Source organism: Dendroctonus ponderosae, unplaced genomic scaffold (assembly GCF_020466585.1).
Source record: "Dendroctonus ponderosae isolate FM_Combo_2020 unplaced genomic scaffold, Dpon_F_20191213v2 Dpon_F_20191213_1, whole genome shotgun sequence".
Taxonomy (NCBI): domain Eukaryota; kingdom Metazoa; phylum Arthropoda; class Insecta; order Coleoptera; family Curculionidae; genus Dendroctonus; species Dendroctonus ponderosae.
Genome location: NW_026017110.1, coordinates 37,358,647 through 37,385,758, shown reverse-complemented (window position 1 = coordinate 37,385,758; position 27,112 = coordinate 37,358,647). Strand labels below are relative to the sequence as shown.

General features: G+C 34.4%; 1 protein-coding gene and 1 long non-coding RNA gene across 2 annotated transcripts in view; one reads left to right on the top strand and one right to left on the bottom strand.

Annotated features, from left to right (window-relative positions):
- Positions 1–1,080: 1,080 nt before the first annotated feature.
- Positions 1,081–27,112, top strand: part of LOC109535563 (homeobox protein Hox-D1) — a 90,884-nt gene continuing 64,852 nt past the window's right edge. The window contains exons 1-3 of the mRNA XM_048665100.1: positions 1,081–1,713; positions 12,267–12,648; positions 14,016–14,158. Coding sequence (XP_048521057.1) covers positions 1,500–1,713; positions 12,267–12,648; positions 14,016–14,158 — 739 coding nt within the window. The 5' untranslated portion in view covers positions 1,081–1,499. The remainder of the gene's footprint in view (positions 1,714–12,266; positions 12,649–14,015; positions 14,159–27,112) is intronic.
- On the bottom strand, positions 2,545–5,478 carry LOC125504016. Its single transcript, XR_007281252.1, has 3 exons — positions 5,349–5,478; positions 4,942–5,150; positions 2,545–2,804 (listed from the first exon to the last, which is right to left on the bottom strand). It is a non-coding gene; the product is annotated as an uncharacterized LOC125504016 (long non-coding RNA).

Here is a 27,112-nt window from a genome sequence, read left to right as displayed (position 1 = left end):
AAAATATTGGACTGAACTCTCACTGAATTAAACAACAACCTTTTATCTACACTTTTCGATTTAACTAATATGTAACAGGATGTTTTTAGATTATGAAAAATACAAATTGGCAGTTTTTATAAATTGATTGACAAAAACAAAACCATTGACATTATGGACCAGTTCCGAACATGATTGACAAAAACAATTGACATTATGGACCAGTTCCAAACAATAACCTTTCATGAACTATATCAACGGTTTCAAGATTTTCATTACCGTACGAGTATTTCATTATTTTGAATATGGTGATACTCCACTTTCTTCAAGAATCTAATATTTAGCCGAAAAGCAAAGCCAAATACAAAGGAAAAAATATTCAACTGATTTAGATTGTTTTAAAGTCAGCAAACTTAAAGTAAATAACCTATTTAGAAGGTTTTAATTTTTATTTCAGTATGCTTTAAAATGTCAACTTTACAAATACTTCAAGATCTATTTCGGTAAATAGGTATTTGGAATTACAAAAATGTAAAACTCGCTTAAAATGCATGTTTCAGAAAATATTTAAAACGCACTGAATCTTCAACCAACTAGTTATGAGTTGCAAGCATTGTAATGATGATTCATGGTATAGAAAAGCAAATTAGCAACACTCTTGTCACTCATGACGTATAAAGGATTTTTCCTGTAGTCCCTTTGCTGACATCTTCAACGACGTTCACAATTTTCGAGCCTTAGTCATAAAAAAACTCTTAGGAAATCCGTACAATGCCCTGATATATTCCATTATCTCTTCCCATATTAAACCATTGCGCTAACAAAAGAGTAGCAGCACCCGGTCAATTTATGCCTGCCACCGGTTCCAGTCCCACAACATACATGTATAGAACATGCATGCTGAGCTGTCATGTCACACACAGTAGCTGACAGTTGTACCTTTCACTCGAATTGAAATGTTGCCCAGCAATGGTGGCTGGATGCTGCCCAATGGCAGTGTCAACATCCCGTAGCCACTCGAAAGCGCGATTTCTATTGGCGAGGGGCCAGCTGCGCATTAGACCGCTGAACTGAGTGTTGCGTAGCCACTCCTAGAGGATTGGCCTGAGCCGATTGGGAAGCGTTTGTTATAGGTTTAGTTGCGCGAGGTATATGTCAGGTGAAAGTTTGTAAAGTGGGTAAAGTTTTCCGTGCGGGTTTTTCAAAATCGGCTATTCGCGTAGTTGTGCAGTTTTTAAAAATCTATTTGTTGTCTAGTTGTCGTATGATTCTTGATCTAGTCAGGACGGTGCGTTTTCAATGAAGCTGCTAAGTGAGAACAGAAAAGTAAAGAAGTGGAACTACTGCCCTAAAAAATAACATCACTATTGGTACACACTTTATATGAAAAATCGATCCGTTTATTTCCAATGGAACCATTTTCACCCTGACATCTTAAAACGAGGAATACCATCAAATAGGGTGGCCAATAAAACGACGCTGGGCTCTGTGCTAAGAAAACGTTAACATTTTTCTAAACAATGATCATGATGGACGTTAGTATGTACGGTCAACATTCGGCGCCATCTTACAACTCCGCAGAAGCAAATTACTACAACTATAGTAACAGTTCGGTTAACAGTGATCATTCGATGGCACCTCACCATCAATATTCCGGAGGTAGTGCAGGTGGTTATATTGGAGGAGCTGGTTATCCTGGAGGAGCTTCATATGAGGAAGCCACTTTTCTTTATGGTGAGTTTAAGCAATATTGATGATGCGCCTTAAAAGCATTAAGGCACTCTCGGCTGTATTCTGTAATGCAAAATATTTATTGATTGGTTTGACCACATTTCCTAAAAGAAGTTGCAACATAGGTATGTGATGATCGAGTTGATTGATCGGGACCCGGGAATATATTAATGCAACGTTTCGGCTCTATCTGCGACAGGCATTGCCCAACGCGTCCCAAAAGTTTGGATTGACAAAGATTTGCCTTGCATGTACCTAACCTTCGTTGGGCGTTCGGGTAGCGTGCTTTGGATTCAGATCAAATAAGTTTATGTTTTTTACAAAAACTACGTATTCATATATAAACCTGACCTGAAAATAATAATTCCGTTACTCTTAGAAATGGATCGCCAGCTAGTTTATAACCGCAAGTAATTAATTTTCAGCATGATTATTTTAAAGTATTTTTTAGTTACAAATATCTAACGCAATGCCATAAAACAATGCCTACACCAAAAACAATTGCCGTCTAGATGCTAGTGTCGGCTTTAATTTAGCTAAAGACACAAAATTTAGTCTTGCTCACCATGCCCCCCCACGACTTTACTACCGTAAAAATGTATAGAGTGATTAAGGTTGAATTTCGATAACTTCGGGAATCGATAAAGCATGTTAAAATAATGTCCCGCTTTACCTTCAACTTATGAACCACTTACCAACTTCAAATGCATAAGTTTTGAATGTCTTGTTATTTATTTTTTCCTTGAAAATTAATTATTTTGGTTGCACCTGTTGGATGTGGATGTCGTCAAAAATATATACAGGGTGTGTTTGGCGTGATAGCAAACATACGGCTTTACATATTGTTATATATTATATACCTATGTGATACATACAAATGTAACAGATTTTTTTGTTTCCGTCATAGGCAATAATGCACGATGAACCAAAACATTCAATTTGCCAGATCGTTGTTATTCTTAAATGGGATCAGTTTAGTTACGTTACATTTGAACGCTCCGTATTTTTAGCTATATTGTCCATTAATAATTCCGTTGTTACCAACTAGTCGTTCTTCGGCAATGATACAAGCTTCCATACTCCGGCTTAATCCACTGGAACAAACAGTTCGTATTAGGACATTAAGAGACATTAATTTATTAAGATAAATGTGTCTAAGTATTCCTCAAAGCCGTTCAACGTCCTCACATGGCACAGGATACATTTCTTGTGTTAAATAACCCCATCAGAAATAATCTAACGGCGCTAAATCGGGCGATTGTGGTGGCCACCAGCAGGAGCCTGATCGTCAATTTATCCATTGCCAACCCAATTTTCAGAAATTTCTGCTTCAACTCTGAAACAACTCGAACATTGTGTGGGGGTGCCCCTATCATAATATATGAATGTTACGGGATTCATCAATTAGGATTTCTTTTAGTAGAACCCGCAACTCATTATAGAGAAAGTCTATGTTCCTCTGTTAAGTTAATGCCCCTTCTTAAAAATGGAGTTCAATAATTCGGCCATTAAGTAATCCAGGGTGTTCTTCGAATACTGTTTTGCAAATCCAGTAGCGGAGTTTCCCTGTTATCGAATCTAAACTGGTCGCTTTACGAAATTACGTTTGTTAACGTTTGATACTATATGTGTGTGTCCCTGAATTGACTGTACCACGCTTGACCACAAATTCGTGAACCGAAGTTTCAGTATAATTCAAATCCAAACCAAATTCAATCTTACTCCATTTTGCCGCTACAGGGCTCCAAAGTTCTCAACTAAATATCGTTTTTTTAAATGGCTTTATCGATTTTCACTAATTTTAGAATCAACAGTTATTACATAAATTTTGTAATGCGTGAAAATATTTAAAATAATGCTTGGATGGTTACCTAATAATTGTTCTCATTTTTATTAGCCTCTGTACAAGTAATTGTTTTTTCCTCTACTAGCTGAGTTCTTCTTGAAACGTTTTTGCCTCTTGCAAAGTTTTCGTCAGACATACAGTTTCAGTGGAAAAAAATATTTACAATACTTTGTAGATCATGATTCTTGTGAAAAGCTCAACCGGTTTAACGCTGCTACATTTTCTTCTGTAGGGCTCTCTTAAATCAAAAGTGTATGCTTTGCCCGTCGCAACAGACGCCGAGTTACTGGAAAGGATTTTCAATGCTGCAAATTATTTTGAAAATAAACCTGACACGATGCTCAAAGTACACCCTAATTTTTTGAAAATAAATTTATGTGTTCGGGATAACGGCCAACATTTTGAAAATTTGTTAAATAATTAAATTATTTCAATTATTCAGAATTAATAGTTTACCATTTTTTTTCGCTCTGCATAATTAAGAATCTCAATTGCAAGGTATCGTAAATAATTAGTAGTACAGAAACTGTACGTCTTACAAATTTTTTTCTGACGCAAAAGTTCCAAAACAAGATCACTTAACAGCAGAACAAAATTTATTTGTAAAGGGAGTAACAAAAGTACGAACAATTGGAACAAACGAAAAACGATATTAATTTGCGAATTTTGACGCCCTATTACGGTAAAATGCAAAAAGTAAGTAAGTAGACCGTTTTATTTTCGGGTAAAGAATCTGTAGAGTAAAGTAGCCGATTGTGGAATACTGTTTTGTTTTTTGGAAAGAAAAATAAAAATGAAAACGTTACTATTATTGTACGTATTCTGGAATATAAATAGATTGAAGTGTTATAAACAAAAAACCAAAATAATTATAATTATTATAAAAAAAAGTATGTACGAAAAGCTATTTAAAAACAAAGTGCACTTTTTTTCAGCTGAAAAATGGGTGGGTAATGTGAAATACCAATATACGCTAACGTGGAATAGGTTTAATATTAGACTTGATTTTAAAATAATTTATGTTTTTTATGTAAAGCAACAGATTATTGGAATGTAACATACAATTTATTTTATTATATTATCAAATTCCAAAAAAAAACAATGAATTAACATAAAAATTAGTAATAGTAAGAGTAACTTAATAGAGAACAAAATAGCTACGAAAAAAATTCACGGATGTATAGGTCTTTTTCGGCATTGTTGTGTGCAACAATGTACAGGTGCCCAATGTACAGGTGTCATGTGTGCCCAGCAGTTGCACATGGCACACATAACCCATATTTCTCCGCGAGTATCATTTTGCATGGCAAAAGGAAAAGCAATAGAGCATAGGTCCCGCCTTGTGAAACCAAAAAACGATTTTCCTTTAACAGAATGTACTCTACCAGTTTGGTTTCTAGCTCTTTCAAAGTCTCTTTTTTAATATTTTCTACTTCTTTATCATTCTTGCAGTATCGCAATAATGTAGAGCGCGGTTGTTGTAGTGTTTGGTATCCTCCAAATAGCCCATTGCTTTTCTCCGTACCGCGTCTACCGCCATTCTCATGATTTTTACAGTCCATTTGTGTTCCTTTACATTTCTGAGAGGTATTTTCTGAAATAAAATATTTTCAAAAAAGCCTTTTATGTGGAATATTCCATATTCAGACCCTACACAATTCCACAATACCGACGTTTCAAATATTTATAGAATATATTTGTAAAACATTAAAAATAAAATATTAATGAAATCTTTAACACCGTTCACAATCACTCACTACGTAATTCCGTTATTATTAAGCACAGGCCTTACAATATCAGTAACCGATTTAGTCTCTTCAATTTTTGTCTCTGTATTCCAAATTGTTTCCTCTGTGGGTCGATTATGTCGACCGCAATCTGCTCGTAAAGCCCTAAACGTTGATACAGCAGAATCACCATTTTTATAGTAACATTTATTAATTTTTACGCGTTCTTCGACAGTTAAACGATCCATATTCCAAAATGGCAAACCTTCAGCTAAAACAAAAACGTCTTTGACAGATATCAAATAGCAAGATTTTACTTTCCCAACCTCCAATTGGATAACCCCTAACAATGCTTTGATTTTCAGCAGATGTAAATAAAATAAAAGCTTCAACATAGTGTTCCCTATGTTTTCGGTAACAGTTAAGTTTGATTTTTTAATATATAAATATGATATCAAGCAAAGTTGCTAACTTTTTCTCAAGCTATATTCTAGCAGCTCGTTTTCGCTTAAGTTTAACATACCATATCCAGACAGCTATAGGCCTTCCACAGATCTAGCATGTTGTGAAGAGCTGCTTGTCCCGTTTGACGGCGATTACAGGTAGTCTGCCGAAAGGAGCCCAGTTACTTTATGAGAATTTTAGAAAATCCGTGTACGCCTCTTTCGCACGTATTGACCAATATTTCGATACGCGCAACGAGTCTTGCGAAAGTATGCAGAATATGTGCAATCTAGACACTAATTTAGTAAAAATATTATTGTGTTCCGATACAATTGCCGTTAGTGGGCAACAGATAATCAAGAATGGGATGATGGAGGTTCATAACCAAAACCCCCATAAAATAAATGTGTGATGTGAAATAGTGCGCGAAAGAGTAACAGGACCATTTTTCTTTAAACAGTGTTTAGACAAGAATTTCTAGAATGTTTCCCACTAGAATTAATGCCAGCATTGGTAGCTTTATCGCCAAATCCATTAGAGCCAGACTCTCCTGACGAAGAACTGACTATCCGACAAGATGGTGCTCATCCACACTGTGTTCCTATTACATACGTACATTTTTGGGAGAACCTTTTCAAATCGGTGGATACGAAAGAGAGGCCTCCTAGATTGCCAGACCTAATTCGAATAGATTTGACAGGCCAAATAAGCTGCAGTAGTTCAAAGAGAAGATTCGAAAAGAAGTGCGTGCAATAACTCCGGTAATGGTTGAAAATGTATGTGAAGAGTTGACTGACCGACTTGACAATTTTGTCAAGCCATAAATAAGACATTTTGCACATTCAATTATTTTCTTGAAATAAGTTGGTTCGTTTCAGGAATGCAACAATTGTCAGTATTAATTATTGATAGATTCAATCGAAAATTTCTCGGTTATCGTTGAGATTGAGCACATGAATTATATTTAGAATCCACTCTAAATATTTCAATCTATCAAATTATTCTTCTTCGGTCGATTTTTGGACATAGGCCTCCCCCAGTCTTTTCCACTCTTTCTTGTTTGTCGCCATGTTTACCCATCTAGTTCCGGAGTGCTTCTTCGGGTCATCCGTCCACCTTATTTAGTGTCTTCATCTACTTCTTTTATTCTCCAAGGGGTTCCAGTTTAGAATGCATGTGTTCCATCGTTCGTCTTTTTGTCTGATATTGTGACCGGCGAATTGCCAATTTAATTTTGCCGTCTCTTTTCTAACATCTCTTACTTTCGTTTTATTTCACATCCATTCGCTTCTCTTTCTATCTGTCAATTTTACATGTAACTAGTGACTTGCATGGTCTTGGTCTTGTCTTGTTCTTGTAAACATAGTCTTGGTCTTAATCTTGGTCTTGCAGCAAGACTCTTGCAAGTCTTGCTTTTATATAAGCCGTAAAATTAGACGGAATTAATTTAGTAATAACAATATTACTAATTAAATTAAAATATAATAATAATCAATACGAAACAATAAAAAAATCTCAGACTATTTGCTATGCCGTCGCTATTCCGTAATTCGTCCAGGATAAAATTATATTAGGTACTGTTTATTCAGCAACTGTATACTGGCAAGGGATATTGGAAAATTAATTATTACAGTGTAAATTGTAAACTGTTTATCGAAATTTATTTTCTACTTGAGGTTTTACTGTTTTATAGAATGTGCATGATAAAGACATTAGTTAACTAATACAATTTGAAATTTACCAAAAACTGGCAAATTTATTTTTACAAAAATGAAAAGTAATTTTCTAAATTCAAATTGGTAACTTTGTATATTGTCTATCTAATGACGTATTAATATACAGATACTTCCATTTGAAAAACAAAAGTTATATTGCGATGAAAAGTTTTAGATTGAAGTCCACATTGTTAACTCCCCGTCCAATGTATTAATATTTTGCTTCAATAGAATTCTTAACGGATCTGTGGCAGGAGCGGATCTACCTTTACCGAGTAAGGGAGCGGGGGTCATGTAGTAGAAATTTAGTCTTTTGTTGTCCATGAAATTAGAAAAATGACCCCCATGACCCCCCCTGGATCCGCCCTTGATCTGTGGTGATTGGACGGACGTATTTTTTTGTGTCTTAAACTTCCATTTTTAGATACCATGTTGTTAAGCAAAATTTTACTAAATTGGCGATAATCTGCCAACGTCGCAAGTAAGAAAAAAACAATTTAGGGTGCATATGCAACGTTTCAAGCTGCATTCCATGAACTAATGAAAAATGGGTAGTTCTATTTAAAAAAATTCACTTTATCATATAAGATATTTTGAAAATGTGCGCACTTTGTGCGTCAACAACTTTTATATGAAACTATATTGCGAAAGTTCAACACCATCCGAAACAATGGACCCTATCGCACTAAAAAACCACCCTGTATGTAATTTTTGACTGAAAACTGTTTCACGTCAGTAATCCGGATTATTTACTAATCGGCATCAAAGCAGTTTTAATTATTATTCCGGATTACCGAGGATGCTCTGTATTTAGAAAAAACTTAAAAGTTCTTAAAACTTTAGCAATCTGACACCCTACTTCGATATTTATGGTAATAAATTTTAAAAAATCTTGGTATAAGTCACGAATAGGAGAGTATAAAACCGGCACACAAAAATTTGTAAAATGCCTAAGTAGGTATGCAGAAAGCAGAATACTGAAGTAAGTATTTTAATATTTTAATTGGACCAAAACCTACGCATCACTTAGTCATTTAAAACGGTATCCTAGAATCAAACTTCTATCTTTATTAGGCTAACGAGTAAAGCACGCAGAATTAATTCTACTACCTTTCGAAAAGCGAGCTTCCCTTATACATTTATATGTATACACTGAATCTCATAACAAATGGTTTTTCAAACTCTGTCTACATATACCTAATAAATATTTTAATGGAAAGCTTCATTTAATTTTAAACTTGGGTTTAACTAGTCAAATTAAAAAAACACGTAACGTAACACCAATTTAAATATAGTCGACCACTGGTATTCCGCGGATCACATTTTGGCCAAGCCTTCATACAGAATTAATACAAAAAACATAACTAAGTAAATAATTCATTCCAAGTAGTATGCAAATGTCTGATCAAATTCTGCCCTACAGTGAACCGTTTTCAAAATACAATGTGTTGAATTGTTATAAGTCAAGTCATCACAATTTCAGTTTAAAATCGCCACATATACTACTGCAAATGGCGACCTCTCGAAACATAGTCTCGCTCTTCTTAGGGGATATCCGGCAAATGAGGGTTCTATAAGGGATTCACCGTTTTAAAGGGTGTTCCAATAAGAACGCCGAGTGTGAGTTTTTAATAAAACCGATTTATTTGTGGCATGAGTTTGAAACATTTATTGAATAATGAAGTACCCATCACAAGGTTGTGAATGGAATTGGATCAGACAAATTACTATTTCCATGAAATTTGGAGGACTGTTGCGTATAAATTTGCGATATTTCAATGAAGGGGCATTGAAGTACTTTATAGCAACACTGTTTTTATAGCAACAAACTTTAGACAGTTTGCTGATGAATAGAATCGGATGATCAGAAGGAGAAATTCATCGGGGTCGCAGCCGCAGAATTTACCATCCATTGTGTGGAAAAAATGAAGCCATTCTTGGGTTACGTGCGTGCGAAACGGTGCTGAGTCTTGTTGGAATGTCCAGCGATTTCGACATAAATTTTCATTTGCCCAGGGCTGCAATACACCATCTAACACTTTCTTATGATAGATTATCGCATTAAATTTGATTCCATGATCCTAAAACACGAGCGAACAGCGTCCATCGGCAGTCACTGCGGTCCATACCAACAAATATGATGGAGTTTGCTTTCAGGTGACCATTGGAAGGTGTAACTTTTCGTTTGATCTCTCCTTTAAGTAAACTTATCATGGTGGCTGTTAAAATATATGAATAGTGACAATAATCGCCGCTAGTTCGTGAGATACTCGCCAGGTAAATAGGGAACACTTCTGATCAGTCACCGTGCATATTTGTTTGTTTGTTAAATTAAATTATTATTCGTAAAATTTAAAATTATTAATAAGAATAATAAAGTATATATATAATAATATATATATTATTAGATATATACATATATGCTTTCTTCAGGTTAGGATATAGTTTTAATTTAATTTTGGTAGTAATCGGTTTACACTTTACTAGTTCCTAAGTATGTAAATTTGTGGACCTTTTTAACCTCAACTCCATTCAATTCCAGTTTCGCCTCTGGGTGAGGGTTACGACTATAGACCAAAAACTTGGTTTTACTTTCATTTATTTTGATGCCCATTCCGTCTCCTGCTTCGTGGATTCGATTTAGCAGTATTTGGAGACCTTCGATGTTGTTCGCGAAGACTTCTGTGTCATCGGTGTTGTCATCATGTGGTTGATCCTCAAGTGCTGTCTGAAATAAAAGATTAGAATATAAATTGGACAGAGTTGGAGACATATTACAACCTTGTCTAACTCGTCGTTGTATGGATATTTCGTTACTAAGACTGTTACCAATCTTAACGTTGGCGGTTTTTTTCCAGTACAAATTCTTAATGCTACGAATATCTCTATCATCGATTCCCGACTTTTTCAGAATATCTATTAATTTGGTATGTTGCACTTTATCAAATGGCTTTTCAAAATCCACGAAGCATGCAAAAATGTCCTTTCTTTGATCGCGGCACTTCTGCAATCGGACGTTCAGCGCAAAAAGCGCCTCCCTAGTTATTTACATTTTTCGAAAAAACCACCCTTGTCTTTGAGTGACAATTGTGTTGTTTTTTTTTGGTATTTCGAAGGTCTACCTATAGGTAGATCAGACATAAGAGTGGATTCAGAGAGACACCTCGGTTATTCTGCAATTTTCAGCGCTTTATCGATAACGAGACCAACAAGTTACACGGTCCATTTTAAAGTAAACATTACTGCAATTAAAACTACCGTCTATGCACTTCCAAAATATGAAAAAAGATCAGGACAATTGTTCGTGGAAGATAAGGGTATTTTTTTCGAAAAAAAAAACAACTAACATAATATACCTTTACAAATGTACCTAAATTAAATCATTTATGTACGAGTAAATAATGGAAATCGGGGTTTCGCCATTTTGACGGTTAATTTGAGGTTCTGTGAAAAAGTACAAGTTTTATATTTTTTTTCTTTAATTTTTTTTAATTCTAAAGTTGGAACCTCAAACACATTTTCCACCTAGTCCTTGCCTGTTATTAATTTTTTTGCTCTATGAAAATTGGTACTGGCACTAGCTTAGTAATAGTCGGTGACTTTAAGATGAAATTCGTGAGTTCTTCAGTAAGATTATGCCGTGTCGTAACTAAATCCTCCATTAAAGTTAATTTAACTATTAATTAATTAAAGTTAAAGTTCTCTGTTTTACCAAACCATATTCTGGAAAAAGCGTTATGGCTGTCATATTTTCAAAAATGCACTTAAAACATGTGTTCATTCGAGACACGTGTAATTTTCAATTGATAATGAAGGCAAATAAAAGGTATCTTTTCGGCATTAACTTCCGACCAGTAATGCACCAAACAATGTAGGATGCCATTGGAATTTTATCCAAATGATACACACGTTGCTACCATATTTATAACCGGGCAATAAAATGAGACTTAATTTATCAATTAGATTTGGTAAACACGAAATGTACTGATAATTGTTCATAATTAATCAAACCGACCATAGTTATTTATTGCAGATGCTATACGTTTCTGCAGATTATGATATTGGTGCTAATCTAAACTAACCTACCCATTCAAACATTATTTCGCCATCGGTTTAGAGATTTTTAATTCCGGTTTCTGTTTTATGAGTACCTACATTTATAAGCTTGTCCAAGTTGGAAAGTTTCAAGTGTGGTATCTAAGGGTCAGTTTTCAGAGGCAACGTCAGAGGTATCAACAAAGATTGAATGTCGCGGCAATTCCTTGGCAATATTACGTTTTTTTGGGCCGTCGTGAATTATAATGCATTTCTGTGGGAATGTGTAAGATTTTGCGGAAACCACATCTGAAGATGTTAGACACTCGTGCTTGCGAAACGTCAAGAAGCCATTATATTTCTCGAGGGCGCAAAAAAGCGCAAAACTCACCTGTGGCAGCATCAGAGATGTTTCTCAGAAATTCGTACGTTTGAAAACGCGCTACACCTTGTTCCTGAAACATGTTTCTAGATGATGTGAAAATACCGTCCAAAGTTTTTAAGTGCTAACAAGTCTACTTTGTGATCAGAGTAAGATTTTATACACATAGAGATATTTATTGAACCCCGTACGTTAGCCTATACATTTTTCTTTAGAATATTCTTGAAATAGTAACTTTTCGGATGTATAGAGGGACTGACGTGATCGGCGCTTGCTATATATCGCTATCTAATACGCACGTTAACAAGAATTTAGGAGGGTAAACGTTTTAGATGAAGAAGTCTCCTATTCAGATTTTGCACCATCTGTAAACTAACAGTCACTTTGTAAACACATAGTAATTTTAGGTGTCAGTGGGACCTCCACTGATTCTGGAGTGGAAACTCCACCATCTCCGCAAGACCACCATTTCTACCCTCATCAGCCCAACCCGCCCGAAACGTCAATAATAAGCACAGAAACCGGTCTGAGCTACACAAATCTGGACTATGCTAATTCAAATAGTTCCATGTACCATCAGCCAGGATACAGCGAGGAATCGTATCCTGGACGGCCTCCACACGACTTACTGCTAAGGCATCATGACGATTCGAGTGATACAAGCTATCCATATATTCACGACTCCAAATATCAGCCATTAGATGATGGCTCGTACCATCATCATCCCCATATTGTCTCGCCTGGACAAGGCAATGTGGCCTGCATGGAATTTCAACAACTTCATTCGAGGTAAAGTACTATCTATGACTTGTGTAAGACGAAGTGAATTTAGAGCTGTTAAGGAATTAACATTTAAGCACGTGGTTACATACAACAATGATCAAAAATAGCAATTTTAATGTCAAAAACAAACAAATTGCGGTACAAGTTGACCCATTTCCGACACTTTTATAAGGTATATCCGTAATTGTTAATGGTCTCAAAGAAAGTGGTAAAAGTGTGATGTGCGCTTTTTACTTTTAATTTTGCACCCATAAGAAGTACAGAGGAATATAAAAAATTGTCAATTTAAAAATTACCCCATCTTTTCTTTAAAAAGTTAATGGACATAAGCTCATTTTGAAGAACACTGTATGTTTTAATATAAGAAGCTAGAATTTTACATTATCTATTCAATAATAAATACAACACAGGACCTTCTGGTTCCTAGACAATTTATTTCAACTTTATTAGTTTGAATCACGGTAAGACATGAAGCAACAGGTAATATCCTAGAAACTAAACTATGCGTTAATATCCTTCTGAAAAGGCATTTGATAGAAAACAAAGATTCAGATTGAGTTTTAATATAAATTAAATCATCGCAAATATTCGAAAACTTCTCCGTTGTTCTCAATGCACTCTTGGGATCTTTTCTCGAACGGATTTCAAGGCATTCATGAGGTGTAAGGTTTTATTTCTGCAAAGGCCTCCCAAAGATATCTCCCATTTCCCAAAACCAAAAAAAAATATTCTCTGGTCAAGTTGTTTTCAGGATTTCTTAATAAATGTTATTTTCCAACATTCCATAAAGAAAATAATCTGGAGGTACTAGATCCGTTCATCGTGATGGCCACCTTATTCAACGGATTCTAAAATCAGAATTTCAAGCTACTACAATCACTCTTACTAGCAGAGTGTTTTCGTTGCGGCTCGTGTTGAAAGTAAATCTACATCTTACTTGCCGATTATCGCTATATTAGCTTGTCTTATTGGACTTGTGTAGAGCAAGAGTTAAGAAATTACATTACAAAAATATATATTTTCAATTTAAAACTGAACAATTTTTTTATTCCACTTTTATTGAAATCTTGTATTAAATCCTACCAATTTGAACGTTCTAAAATACTTGCGTCTTTTAAGCACACGTTCTCACTCTCCCGGATTATCACATCAACGTTCAATATTCAATTTTTTTAGATTATTTTACACACCAATCAGCTTTTATGGCATTCTTAACGGCTATGGGTTTTCCACGTTCATTGTTATCTAGTATATTTGTGTTTAGAGTCTTAAAACTCGGATTACGGTTTACCTGGGTACGTTTATATACTTATAAATCAACTGACTGATTTAATGAGAAATGCGTTATCTTAAAAAATGTGTTTTTGTTTCAGGTACAAAGAGGAAATGTTGGGTAATGACAGTAGAATGGGGCGACACCATGGAATTCATCCCATGAGCAGTGGCCAACCACAGCATCCAGTTTTACCAACTTACAAATGGATGCAAGTAAAACGAAACATTCCCAAACCTAATGGTAAGTACAAGCAAATGTTTAGGTATTACTAACACTACATTTCGGTCATAAGTATCAAAAAAGTTTTATTTTTGCGCCTATTGCTTAGAAGTGATGAGTTTTTCGAGAATTTACACCGTCGCAGAGAGGAATTACTTCGTGAAGTTGTGCAAACATGGGTGCAATACGTCTTCAGGGTGATCGCTTCTCGAGCGAAGCGCTCGGAATGGACCGAAAGGTTCGGAAGGTGCAAGCAACTTGCCAACTGGTGGAAATACTTTTTTTTCCTCGTCGTCTTAAAGGCCTGAAAAACTTACTTATTTTGATATTAGCATATTTTTTTATTCCTTACCGTCAGTACAGAGTGGTGTTTGCCATAACGAGGCAAAATACGTTTTTGCCTTGTATCAAAAGCTTGCGGGATGCTGTCCCATTCAAGTAATGAAATCATATATTTATAACAGAACACTCTATCACTGTCTCTGAGTAGGCCGACGGAGTGCAGAATCCTCTACGAAAGGAGGAGCACTTAAGTCTTGGTTTAAGAATCACTTTATGATTTATTGAGTGTCCGATGGCTTGAATTGAAAATGAGTGCAAAACTTGGTTATAATGCCTCTCGGTAACATGGAGCATATGCATCACGGGATTGTAAAAGCGAGGAACTGGAAATGTTTTAATAATAGCGGCCTATTAAAGGGTATAAGACAATTTTTAGGGATCAATTTCAATGCCGGTAACATCTCCTTGCTGATATAGCAGTCTCTTAATTATAGCAGATAGGTATAGCAGTCTCTTAATTTCAATCTCTTGAGCATTTTTTACTTAGCTTGGAATTGCTGAGAAAGTGTAAGAATTTCTAAGAAAAAAACATGGTATTTATATTATATTGGTGTGTACTGGGGCAATTAACTAAATGTTAATTATTATGTGGCGATAATATGGAATAGTTCTACGGAATTGGGCCAATTCAAAGTAGCATTTACTTATATTTTATGAAGACAAAAATTTCGTCGGTTATATCCGAGCAAGACATCATGTAAGACGCAAGTGCAATTATATTTTATATTTTTGCGTTCCTATAATTTTTCCAAATTTTGAAACAGGATTCTAGAAAAAACAACACTACATTTGCTTGAATACGGGATAAATTTATCCGTTCCAAAATATTCATTAACAGGCCAGTTTTCTGATGAGTCTGTGTTTTAGTTTTACCATTTTGATTCTAGGCACTAGGCACTAGCCGATACGAATTTTCATATAGTAAAATAAATTTAATAACAGGCGAGGACCAGGCGGAAAATTTTGTTGAGGTTCCATCTTTAAGAAAAAAATTATTTTAAACACGAAAATATTGGAAACTGTGAAATACTGATGCAGTTTAGGGATTGAAAATGATTTATTGAGATTTGCGGCGAAATCTGACCTCCTAGTGGAAAACGACCAATGTCAGAGTTGTATGTCCCCATTTCAGCATTTCCACTTTCTGCCTGTTTAATTTAATTTTTTTTAAAGGTGCACAAGAACATTTCTGACCTGGTTCTTGATTGTTATAAAAAAAACTGTTTGCACTATCCTATTCTTACTTCGGTTATATCTAAATTAAACTATTATTAGACTAAAAATGTATACGTGTAAATTCAGAACAAATGATTATGTAGTAAGTAAGTTTTGTATCAGGTAGACATTATTGCTCAAAATATTGACCGTTTGCGTCAGTACCAATTTTTATTTTTGTATGCAATAAAGTAACCAATTGTCTGTGAACGCCTAAAATGTGAAAAATCCATAATAATTGTTTAAGGGCTTTTACATTTGGACAAGAACGATTTCTTTGAATACTTTAACAACGTGTAGCTCGAAAATGTTGTGTTTCCAGACATACTTTTGTAACGGAAAACATGCTTCTCTAAATGTCCCATAACACCCCTAAGAACGTTTCAATTTATTGATGGTAACCTCTGTTATTATGACGTGATTGTAAAAATGTTGAAGAGTACTAATGGATAAATCTGTTAAGATGAGCTATACATACAGGGTGATTCAAAATTGGCGTCATTCCTCTGGAGGTGTTGTCTGGCGCTGTTATAGGAGTACAGAAAAAAAAAGTAAAAGAAATTAATTGTTATTAAAAACTAAGAAATTTGCAAAAAAACTATATCAGAGATACGGCAGTAATGTTTTTCAAGGTAATCTGCCTAATTAACATTGCGCAAATACCTATTACTCCGTAATTATTTAAAACTACTGTAACCATAGAATTATACAGTGACACTAAGATAGACAAGGATAAACGGTCAACTCAACAGGAATCGTTGAATCACGGACCGTACTTTCGAAATGTCAACCTGTTCTCATAACCTCGAATTCTGCGGGGTTTGGTGTTTACATAAATAATTCATACATCGAACATTTGAATTGTTAACTCCATACAAGCTAGTGCCTGTGTAAACTCCTTATTATCCACTTTATCAAGCAGTTTTTCGTATTCAGTTAATTAACTCCTGCTCCATTTGTATGTATCTTCTTGTGCTGTGTGTATCTTACAAACGTGGTAGGAATGTAGCCCTTTCTCTCTATTCATTTGGTGCTCGGGAAACTGTCAGTTATAGTGCTCTGAGAACTCCTGGAATGCCCTGATTCGATTATGTCCAATACTTGTTTCTCTGTGCCTGGAACCCGAACATCGACTGTCGTCCACTGTCTTTCTGGCTCTCCTCGCCCTTTGTTGGCGTGAGTTCTTTCAGCATCTGCTATGTTACTGTAGCATTTCCCCTGAACTAATCGCATATTCGCAAACTCGTGAAAGGAAATTCAAAGTAAGTCACAGTTTGACAAATTATTGTTATTATTGACAAGGGCTATCCACTTGTAACTATCTGTTAATGACAAAAAACATCATTGCCGCTGTGCCTTTTCATCAAAAAATTGTAGAAGAGATCCTTTTTGATGCCAAAAATTTTCGTAATTTGAAGCAAGGATCGTAATTTTCCTTTTTGAATGCTTAAGTATTCCAATATGCTACCAATTTAACATGGAACTATTTCAAAATTATGCGTAATGACAAAGTTGAAATTCTATCTATGAAATTTCGAAAAAAAAATTTTCAATATTTTTAATGTACTCCCCAAGGAATTTTTATCATACTCCTCTAGCACCCTTTAAAAGGAATGACGCCAATTTTGAATCAACCTGTATAGATTTAATTTTTTTTAAAATTATATTCTCCTACGTTAAGAAAAATAGATAATACATTTTCTGACCAAAAAATAAAAAATAAATCCTTACCATTTAAAATTATTTTTTGATATAACAGTGTAATTTTATTTATAAAGACTATGGAGGAATTGAAATGGAGATTTCAATAAAAATTATACAAAATGTATTTTTTATATTAGTTTCTTTCATAAGGCACCATCGACTATATACTTTAATCCACTTGCCGTTCCAAAACCATCCTTTTCAGTAGAAATAAATATGAGTTTTATTAGAAATTCAATCATTTTGATGCTTTCTTAATAAAAACCCAAAATGGAGTCAAAATATGTTAAACGTTGCCATAAAAATATCGACCAATAAGTATCATTATAATCTAACTAATCCCACAGAATTTGCACTTTGGATTCATTGATACATTTATCTATTTAAAATATCACCTCTTGTTCAAAGATCTATATATCCGGCATATTGTTTCGCGCCCAGTAGGTATGTATATCAAACAACTACCCACACGATATCGCATCTCTATAAAATGTTTACTTAACGCCTGTTTATATCGTATTTGCTCTTTTTTGTAGACAAACAGAAATTACATTTTTAAGTAAACAACAAGACACCATGAGCGAGTCACTTTGTTCTTGTGACCTACGATAATAATACCTAAACATATGTTTTTATGTTTATCTTCTGATTTTAAATATTGAATGTGCCGTCAATTTGTTTGCTCGAAAACAGGATATCAACGTGTCAAGCGTAGAAGTGATAAGATGGCAAAAGTTAATACCTTTAACATTTACATACATTCATGAGGAAGTCCACATAAGTATGTTTATGTACACATGCATCTAGGAAGTTCCCATGAATTGGAAATCGTATTTTATTCATGTATACTAAAGAAAGTGACAATATTTTCAGTACAACTGTTGTGAAATATGAGCGTCGATAGTAAAGGAATTTGACTATTCAAAATTACTAGTTGGATCAAAGTTGTTTCTTTTTTCAAGCGGAATCTATAGATGGGTCGGATTTCAAAAAAATATGTCAGGATGTTCCAAAAAGCTATCAAAATTTTCATTTGGAAGCTTCAATGAGTCGAATTCAAACTCTCATGAGTTTGGAGCATTTGTACTTTCTGAGTATTATTGAACTATTGAACTTGACAATATAGGTTTAAAACCAATGTATTTCAAATAACACTCGTCCGCGTATATCCGACTTGTACAAAATTTTATTGACTAAATTAAAATATGATTTATTATTTTATGAAGTATTTTACGTCAAAGAACAATTATAACAATTAATCTCGAAGTAAGACGAATACGCCAAAATTCGTGAAATATGCAGAATTGGTTTTTATTTTCATACCCATGTAGACTTAGATAATTAGTTATTTACAAAACCTGTGATACCTTCTGGGAGGTGAATTACAAATGACAGGACTATTTCTACGCCAATTCGCTAAACACGCATTCATATACTAAAACTATAATTTACGTATACAAACTTCGACTTTTTATGTATGTACCATTTCAATGTGCAAAAATTCTCAATTAGTATTAAGTCAAATCACTGTCGATAGATATACCTTTACCTGGCCAGGCTGTAATTGTTTAGGTGCTAGCTCCAACACTTATTTTTGGCTGGGTCAGCTAGCCGTGGGTATTTTTGGATAAGAAGGCACTTGTATTATTCAACTGTATGTATTTGTGAGAACAGGCAGGCTCCTTGTTACGAGCAAGGTTCAAAAGTCATCACAAAATGGGGGTGAGATCCACCTTTTATATAAACACGCCACCTCTCCGTCATTTCCCCTAACTAAGCGGTGTCCGGCGTTGCCAACTACTAAGTTTAATATTTAAATAATTAACAGTAATTAATATAAATGCTAAACAAATAACTATGAAACGGCATATTTTGAGCTTAGTCAATTTATCTGAATTTGCAGTATTATAGGTTGTATACAGGGTGATTTTTTTTCGATGATTAGTATAGGGATCTTCGGAACTAGAGCAGTTACGCAGAAGGTCAAATGGACAAAGAATTGTAGTTTTAAATTATATACTCAGGAAGCAATGCAGCAAAGTCTTATATATATTTTCCATGACTAACTTCGATCAACTAAATTGAAAAAGTATAAATTGTAGGCAGATACTTTATTTTCGAAATAACCTAGACGTGCTATATCACAAAAATCGTAATAAAATGCTATATTCCGTCAAGCAATAATCAAGTATGGTTGTAATTTAAAAAAACTCATATTTGTGACATATGTCAAAAATTACAATTATTTTGGAGAAATGTCTTAAGCCATTTTGTTTGGAATTCAATTCCCTACAATTTTTTTTATATAATGTTTTCGTGTCACATTAATATCAACGGAACTATGAGTAATTTCAAACATTTGCCATAATGAAGTTTTTCCCAAATATCTCCTGACCGCAATCAAATTTAAAAAAATAAAATTGGTTTCGAGTAGAGCATTCAAAATTACAATTCTTTGTTCATTTAACCTTTCTCATAACTCCTATAGTTTCGAAGATCTCTGTACTGGTCATCGAAAACAGCTCACCCTGTATATTAGGAATGAGTAACTCAGTGAATTTTCGGGAGTTAGCACAGTGATGCCGAAATGGCTTAGTACGCCAACCCAACGCACCGGCAAAGTAACTCACCGGTGCAGTTGCGTTGCAGTCCCCATTTGTTAAAATGTTGTTTCCAAAAAATATGGTGATTTCTATTTGGCAGGTGTTAGAGGTGTGATTAACGGTTATTTTTTTATAATCTGGTGGTAACCAGTTTTAAATTGGTAATAGGTTTCAAAATGCAGTTCCAACAGCAACATGTTACTTTTTAAATTTTTCATTAAAAATGCAGAATGATGATGATAGTAGAAATAGTGATGATATATACTGATTTGTTTTATTAAAAACAAAATTTTTAACATTGGTAAACTTAAAATAAAATATTATAAAATAAAAAACAAAACATGGGTCAGAAGTAACTACTTAAAGAACAAAAAAACTGATAAGAATAAAACTAGAGTGATTAAATAAAATATACGGTTTATATGCGAAAATATTTAAAAATATCATTTTCATTTAAAAATGAATTAACATTTGAGAATTATTTCTTTGCAGATGCTTTTAACTGATTCTAGTTCTTCGAGCGTTTATAATAGCACCGGCTTTAAAAAAATATTCTCTCGCATTTCGTTTCAAAAAAAACATTAAATAATCCACAATAACAACAAACAGAAATGCGTGTTTGGCAAACCTGGACGAAATATTACTCGAGTTAATTTTAGTACCACCAAAAAATAATTAAAAAAAAATATGTCGACTTTTTTTAAGTATTAAAATATGTCGAACTTTTATTACTATTCAAATAACTGTAATTTCATCTCTGACTGAATTTATATTTAAAAATGGTCAGCTTGCTTAAATGTAGGTGCACATTCTGCTTAAAACCTTTGTTATTTTCCATGTCAACTGTGATGGAATTTATGTCTTAGACTCGACGATGCCGCATCGGTTCTGTGCTGACGCGAAACAGTTTTTCAGGTTTATGAGACGATTCCAAAAACAACCTTTAAATCGGCAAACGGCTGCAGCTGGTGTGAAGCGCGCACCACTGGTTCTGTTTTATGAGACGGTTCCAAAAAGAACGGTTTAAATCGGCAAAGGGCCAGCAGCTGGATAGATCGCTCGACGGTGCCCGAAGTGCTCACCGCTTTTTCGGTGTTATGAGACGATTCCAAAAAAACCGGTTAAAGCGGCTACCTGGAACTACGGTTTCAGGTTACACGTTTGGAACACTGTTATTTTAGCGGTTACGTTAAATATCGACTATCCCTAGTAGGTGTTGAAATTCCGGCCCCGGTCCTCGTAAAGCTTTGGGTTAAATGCTAAGCGTAATTAAAAGTGCGGCACAGTGCGACGCGATGAGATATAACAAAAAACTCACAAACGAAGAATGCTCCACAAGTTCAGAGTTGTGCGTTCGAAACTTTCGAACGAAAATTTCGAACCTAGGATGTTAAAAAGCTATTGGGGGGCACATTTTGCATTGCATTTTTAGAATGTTGCTTTGAAAATGAACGCTTTTACGCAACTGCACGCTCTGTATTAAAAAAATCGAACCTCGAAAGTAAAGCCGGTAGAAACTTGAAAGATTGACATCATTTATGTACATCGTGAATTTCACTCACAAAAATTAATATCTCAATTAATTTTTGTTTTTCTAAAAATATGGACCGAACGAAAAAAATGCGAAAAAATCACTTAGAAAAGAAACTGTTACTCAAGTTCCGAACGATGATAGAAAATAGATAAAAATGTCCTTTAAAAGGTGCAGTGAGGAGTGAAGCGCGATAAGTTATAACTCAACAACTCACAGAGCGGCATCAACTCAAAAGCGCAACTCAACACAGTGTTACCCAGGCCTTGTATCAATAACGAGTAAAATAAGTAATATGTGTGTGACGAATGACAGAAAACATTTTGAACATTTATTAACTTAACGTTTATTTTAGTGCTACAGCATAGTGTTATACCTAGGTAAACTTATTAATTTTTTTCCTTCTTTTTAAGATAGATACCTTCAGTTGTTTTGTTGAAAAAAATGTATTTAAATAAATTCTAGAAATAAGTAATTTCGAAATGCAATTTTTGTGGTTTATTTTATTTTTCCCGCTATTTCTAAACTTACTAGATGTTTCATTTATAGGGACAATTTCTACTTTAATCATTTTAATTTGGCAACCCATATTATTTTTAATTAACCCTTAAATATTAAATCGGTTCCAGAAATAATTTGGAGATGCGGGTTTTGCGGTTTGGTTTGGTTGGTGTAAAATAACTTGATGGTAGCATTTGAAATTTTTGTGAAAAATTAAAACAAAGACATTTTATCGAACAGCGGATTTTTGCAAAATGATTAAGATTGTTTTTATCACATACTGTAGAGTTTTTATTGCTCTTTCAATTGATAGTAAAAACTTTGAAATCGGTCGAGCCGTTTCGAGGTACAGGTTTCTTTGAATTAAACGGCTTGACTTCCCCCACCCTTAATTCACAAGTTAGGAAAAAAGTTCATAGGGAAAGTAGTACGGTTTTTTATGGTATTTTGACCAAACTTACGCGATGTTTCACTTATCGGGACAATTCACTCTACAGCACATACTTTCCAAGATACAGCCGCTTACCATCCTTATTGCGACACCCTGTCTGTATTATTCCCTAGTGTCATAGTGCGACTTACCAATCGGTTTCACAGAAATACCAAAAATAACCAGCACTAATTATTAGTATGTGTTACGATTAGTAGACATTAAAATACAATTTTGATTCGATCTACCCCAATTATCGATTATTAGTTATATTGGTTATAGAAGCATACTGTCATAATTAAACTTTTCCGGAAATTTGTCATTAAATAAATAATTCATGTTTAGAAAATATGGTATTACTATTGTTAGAGTGCAGAATTAGGTGTTGCAAATAAAAAGTATGTAAGCTAGAACCAATCGCGGGAATCAATTTAAAAATATTTTGTAATGTACGTGAAAGTCACTAATTTCGACGTCATATCGAGCCTATTATTGTAGTAAAATGATGCCCATAAGCAGCGCATGGAGACTACAAAACTATAAACATTTCACTTTTTGTGTTTTGTTTTGGCATAAAAACATTAAGGTATCAAAACCTCATCGTGCGGTTAAAATTTAGCAAACGACTAAGAAGAAGAAAACGGTTCCAATTTTCAATTTGACTCGCGAATAAATGTTCAGAATTGGCCAAAAATAAAAAGAACAAACATAAAATTTGATAAGCTGTAACTCGAAAATTTTCGGATTTCGAATTTTTTATACATGACTTACTACCATTATTTTAGCATGTAGGATCACCCTTAAACACTTTCTAACGCATTTATCTACAATTTATTAAATTATTGGATAGTTAATAAAACATGTAATTGCAAGCCTACTATAGCACGTGCAAAAAACTCGCGTTGATTTTTGTCTTGGTCTCTTTCCATTTTCTTTTTTGTTGCCCGATTTAATGTCTTCAATTAAATCACGATTTAAGCGTTTTCAACTCACCTGAATTATATAGTATATAATTCTAATATTGGCACAAAACACGCTGATTCATTTACCTAATGGTTCGGCGCAAGGCTAAAAATAAGGTGCATTTGGTGTCCTGTGCCTCATTATGTATACCGATGCAATTGAGATCGACCAAACATTGCCAAACGCTTTCAAATGACTTAAATGGAAAAACTCTGCATACTTATCTAAATCATTCTTCGTGTAGATATTTTAATATTCGAGTATAACGGATCATCCGAGCACGTAAAAATTTGCTATAAATTTTATTAACAGTCTTGCTAGTTTTAATGTTTGTTGAAATATAAATAGCATAATGTTTATTTTAAATATTAATTTCTATAAATTCTATATGAAATATTTCTTCAAAGGGTTAAAAACGAAAATATCCGCTGTACGAATATCGGCAAAATATGCTATTATAATAACGACATCTGACGACAGTGCTAGCAGGGATCAAAGGATGAAAAACGAATCAATTAAAATCATAGTAACTCGCTCCAGGCGACTTCTTATATATTTACATTACAAATGTATACTTTGCTTGGGAATGGTCGGAAAATTTAAGAAAAGTATTTTATAATTTTATTTCCTTGCTTCAGCTTTCGTTTCAGTTTTAGCTTGTCTGAAATTTGGTGAGATTATTAGCTCGACATCGATATAAATTCAAGTCGCACGTTACACCGTCCTGTGTAGCCGGTCATACAATGTGCAAAAGTCAAATTTGAAAGGCCACTTCGATCCGATCTAGAAGTGTGTAAGAGATCCATGCGACCTGATAAGCTCGTGCGACTAAAAGCTTTCGAAGAAAAACTTTTATAGCGATACTGCTTATTTTCGTTCATACATATTTTTCATTCATTTATATATTCTCGGATATGAAGGTGTATGGTGTCTGGAATTAAAAGTTCTTTATTTCGACTTCATTTGCCGATCGCAGCTTTGGTGGTGAACCACTTATTCATTACACCTGCTTGTCACTTAATGCTTTATCTTAATTTAGGTGGTTGTTAAGTGAAGCAAGCACTTATATTTTAAAGCACATTAGTTAAAACTGTAATTGTTTCTTGGTGTTGACTTGTACCAAATTGCTGTTATGTTTCGATATAATCTTATTGGCTCTTTTTCTCATAAATTTGTATAGAACAACTTACTATTAATAGGTTTGAATTAGCGACTTGCTTTTGCAATTGCTATATTAGACAAATAATTTTAGTTTATCTTTTGATTATTAGTAGCTCGTAAACATGCGATTTCAACTTTGCTAGTTACTTATTTTTTAGAGTCCTTCAATGTCGATCATAAATAAACTGTAACTTTCTTTGGGCGATTCTCATGCGGCGGAATCTTTTACGACAAAGAGTGTTCCCAATTTACAGAGCGTCGTTTCTTACGAGCAAATTGACTCTTGCGAGACAGTGAAAGTTGCCGAGGAAAGTGAATGTACCCGCAACTGCAGAGATGTTCACTGTCCAACAGCTTAAGCAGTTTCGGCCAGACTTTAATAGATCTTCAACTTTTTTCGCCACAATTTAATAAGAGATATCAGTATTGTTGTAAGCAATCAAGTAATACGAAATATAAATGTAATTGTAATTGATGTTTTAAATTAACTATGAAGTGAAGTTTAGCAGTTTGGTGACAAACGATACTAATGTTAGTGATTAAGGAAGTATTGGATTTTATTTTTGTCTATAACATTTATTCATTTATGCATAAAGCAATAGCAGTGGCGGTGATTGGTTTAATGTTTTGGTAGTACACAATTCTTGAAAACCGGGAATGTCGAAAAATTGTTTAGGCTCCTCGTCCAAAAATCTTACACCTTAAGGGATTTTGTTAAGAAATTTAAAAATCCGCCCTTCTTGTAATTGCACGAAGTCAAAATCTTCCGATCCCACCACCAATGTGCCAAGGACAATGTTCCAAGTTCTAAACCACGACAAAATTAAAGCCATGCACGTACTAAATGTATGTGCACAATGGACAGTGGAAGACCCTTTAAGGGGAATAAGAAGGTTTCACCCCAATGACATTTTCTATACAAATATGCAGGACACGAAGCGGTTAGGAAACATGGTGGAATGCGACGTCGGTAACGGTGAAAGACGGAAAAATATCTAAGCCAACCGAAACAGCCCAAAGACATTTTAAAGACGTCTTTAAGATATCTAATTAAGATGTGTGAGACGTCTTAAAGAAGTTTGTATATGTCTTGAAGACGTCTTAAGGACGCCCTAAAGACATCGGATGTTTGAAAACGTCTTGAAGAGTATTTTAAGACGTTTTGAGGAGACGACTTAAAAACGTCTTGAAGAGATTACTTAAAGGTGGTACTAGGTCCAAAATATTTTATTACTGGGAATTTTATTTGAGTATTTTTTTATTTTGTCTATCAGGCGCCCTGCGTATGCAACTTTGGATGTCGTCTTCAGTCTCCTTGATAGATTTTGGCCACCCTAATTTTTCCGCTGAACCTAAGAAATAAACTTCCAAACAGTTAAAAATACTGTTGAACCAATTATTTAGCCCAAAATGATAGTAATGTCCGGGAATCACTGGTTTTAGTTCAACAGACCTAACTGTTTGAAGCAAGGTTCTGCATCCAAAGGCAAATCTTTACAAATAGGTTGTTCTTGTTTTAATAAGTCATTTAAAGCAGTATGGGCTATGTTGTGCTTTATTGCCCATCCGGTCAACTTTTCTTTAAATTAGTTACTACTGTTTAAACTATCACAATTTACCGAGTTTATAGTAGGATAACCTCTGAATTCATTGCCGTCTGCTGTTGGAATCAGTATCAGAATTATCATGGCATAAAAACTCACTATTGCCATTAGGATTTAGTCATTGGTTCACATTTTGATATGGTTCAACATGTGACTGCAACGTTGAGTTGTTTGAGCTGCACCCAGGCTGTGAAACGATGTTATCACTAACGGAACTTACATGAGAATTGTAAAGTTGTCTTTTGTTGGCCCTCTTGGCGTGTTTGTTTAGTTTACCAGTTGCACATTTTCGCTTCATGTTCGGTTCTGTATAAATCGGCAACACAGCTTACACACTATTATAGAAGTGTTATAGACACAGCAATAAACGATTTAATAAACGGTGGAGACAAGTATATACGTCTCTGTAAACGGCATTAAATTTTTCCACTGCAAACGGATGCACTCGAGCAAGTTCGTAAACTAGTGAGGAAAGCACTTCATAAAACTTCGTAAATATCGTATAAAATAGGTGTTTTATAAGGCATTTACAAGACGTCTTGTAGTAGGCATCTTTAAGATGTCTTAAAGACGTTCTGTGTCAGGCATTTACAAGACGTCTTGTAGTAGACATCTTTAAGATGTATTAAAAAAGTCTTCAAGAGACATAAGACGTTCAGACATAATAACGGCACAAAGAAGCCGTCTCGCAGATGTCTTGTGTTGTCTGGGAAAGGACTCATTTTTGTGGAAGCATTGATTTTGATATACATACCTAGGTCGTTAATGTAATGCTAAAATTCTATCCAATATTATAAAATTCAAATAAGTTTCTCTAAGAAGAAACACTGAAATGTGCTCGTGCACCTATTGAGGAACCGCCACTATGAAACAGCTGTTGTAATGTGGTAATATAATTCTAATTTAATATAATATTTAATA